Source organism: Cyprinodon variegatus, unplaced genomic scaffold, assembly GCF_000732505.1.
Source record: "Cyprinodon variegatus isolate N-32 unplaced genomic scaffold, C_variegatus-1.0 Scaffold13, whole genome shotgun sequence".
NCBI lineage: Eukaryota > Metazoa > Chordata > Actinopteri > Cyprinodontiformes > Cyprinodontidae > Cyprinodon > Cyprinodon variegatus.
Window position 1 is genome coordinate 961,327 of NW_015150466.1, and position 770 is coordinate 962,096.

General features: G+C 49.5%; 1 protein-coding gene across 1 annotated transcript in view; it reads left to right on the plus strand.

The window, feature by feature from the left end:
* Positions 1 to 99: 99 nt before the first annotated feature.
* LOC107089667 (E3 ubiquitin-protein ligase XIAP-like) overlaps positions 100 to 770 on the plus strand; it is a 7,449-nt gene continuing 6,778 nt past the window's right edge. The window contains exon 1 of the mRNA XM_015382576.1: positions 100 to 682. Coding sequence (XP_015238062.1) covers positions 142 to 682 — 541 coding nt within the window. The 5' untranslated portion in view covers positions 100 to 141. The remainder of the gene's footprint in view (positions 683 to 770) is intronic.

Genomic DNA, 770 nt, shown 5'->3' on the forward strand with positions numbered 1-770 from the left:
TTGATCTGGATCTATAAAGTGACCTGAGATGACATGATGTAAATTGGAGCTATAGAAATAAACTAAATAGAATTGAGTTGTTGTAGATTTTTAATTATATCTTTCCTGTTTACACAGATTTCTCCATCCTGCACATTCCTCATGTGCTGCCACGGAAACAACTTGAACCCAAGATATGGTTCCCCCATCATCAATGGTTCCATCTACGACGAAGCTGCAGAAGACATGCAGTATCGCTTGTCTACTGGAGAAGTAGTTGATGAGACCCTCTACCCCAAGGCCCCCCACATGAAGAGCGAAGAAGCTCGTCTCCAGACCTTCTCTCCCTCTTGGCCCTCTAATTCACCCGTAACACCCAGAGATCTGGCTCAGGCGGGCTTCTTCTACCTGGGATGTGACGACCGGGTGCAGTGTTTCTGCTGTGGGTTAAAACTGAACGGCTGGGAAAATGGAGACAACCCGTGGGGTGAACACACCAAACACAACCCCAACTGCTTTTTCATCCTCGGCCACGACGTCGGAAACGTCCCGCTCCTGGACGATGCGCCGGAGGGGAGCAGCAGCCAAGACATGATGGAGGATGGAAATATGGAGACTTTCGAGGGAAGACTCGGTAGCTTTGCGGGCGTTCAGCACCCTGTGAACCCTGAGAGGCTGGCAAGAGCTGGTTTCTACAGCACAGGTAGAGCTTCTATTGTATGGGACATTTACACTACCCCTCTGAAACCATACCGGGAACCGTCTTACCATGGTAACCAAGGTAACTGTTG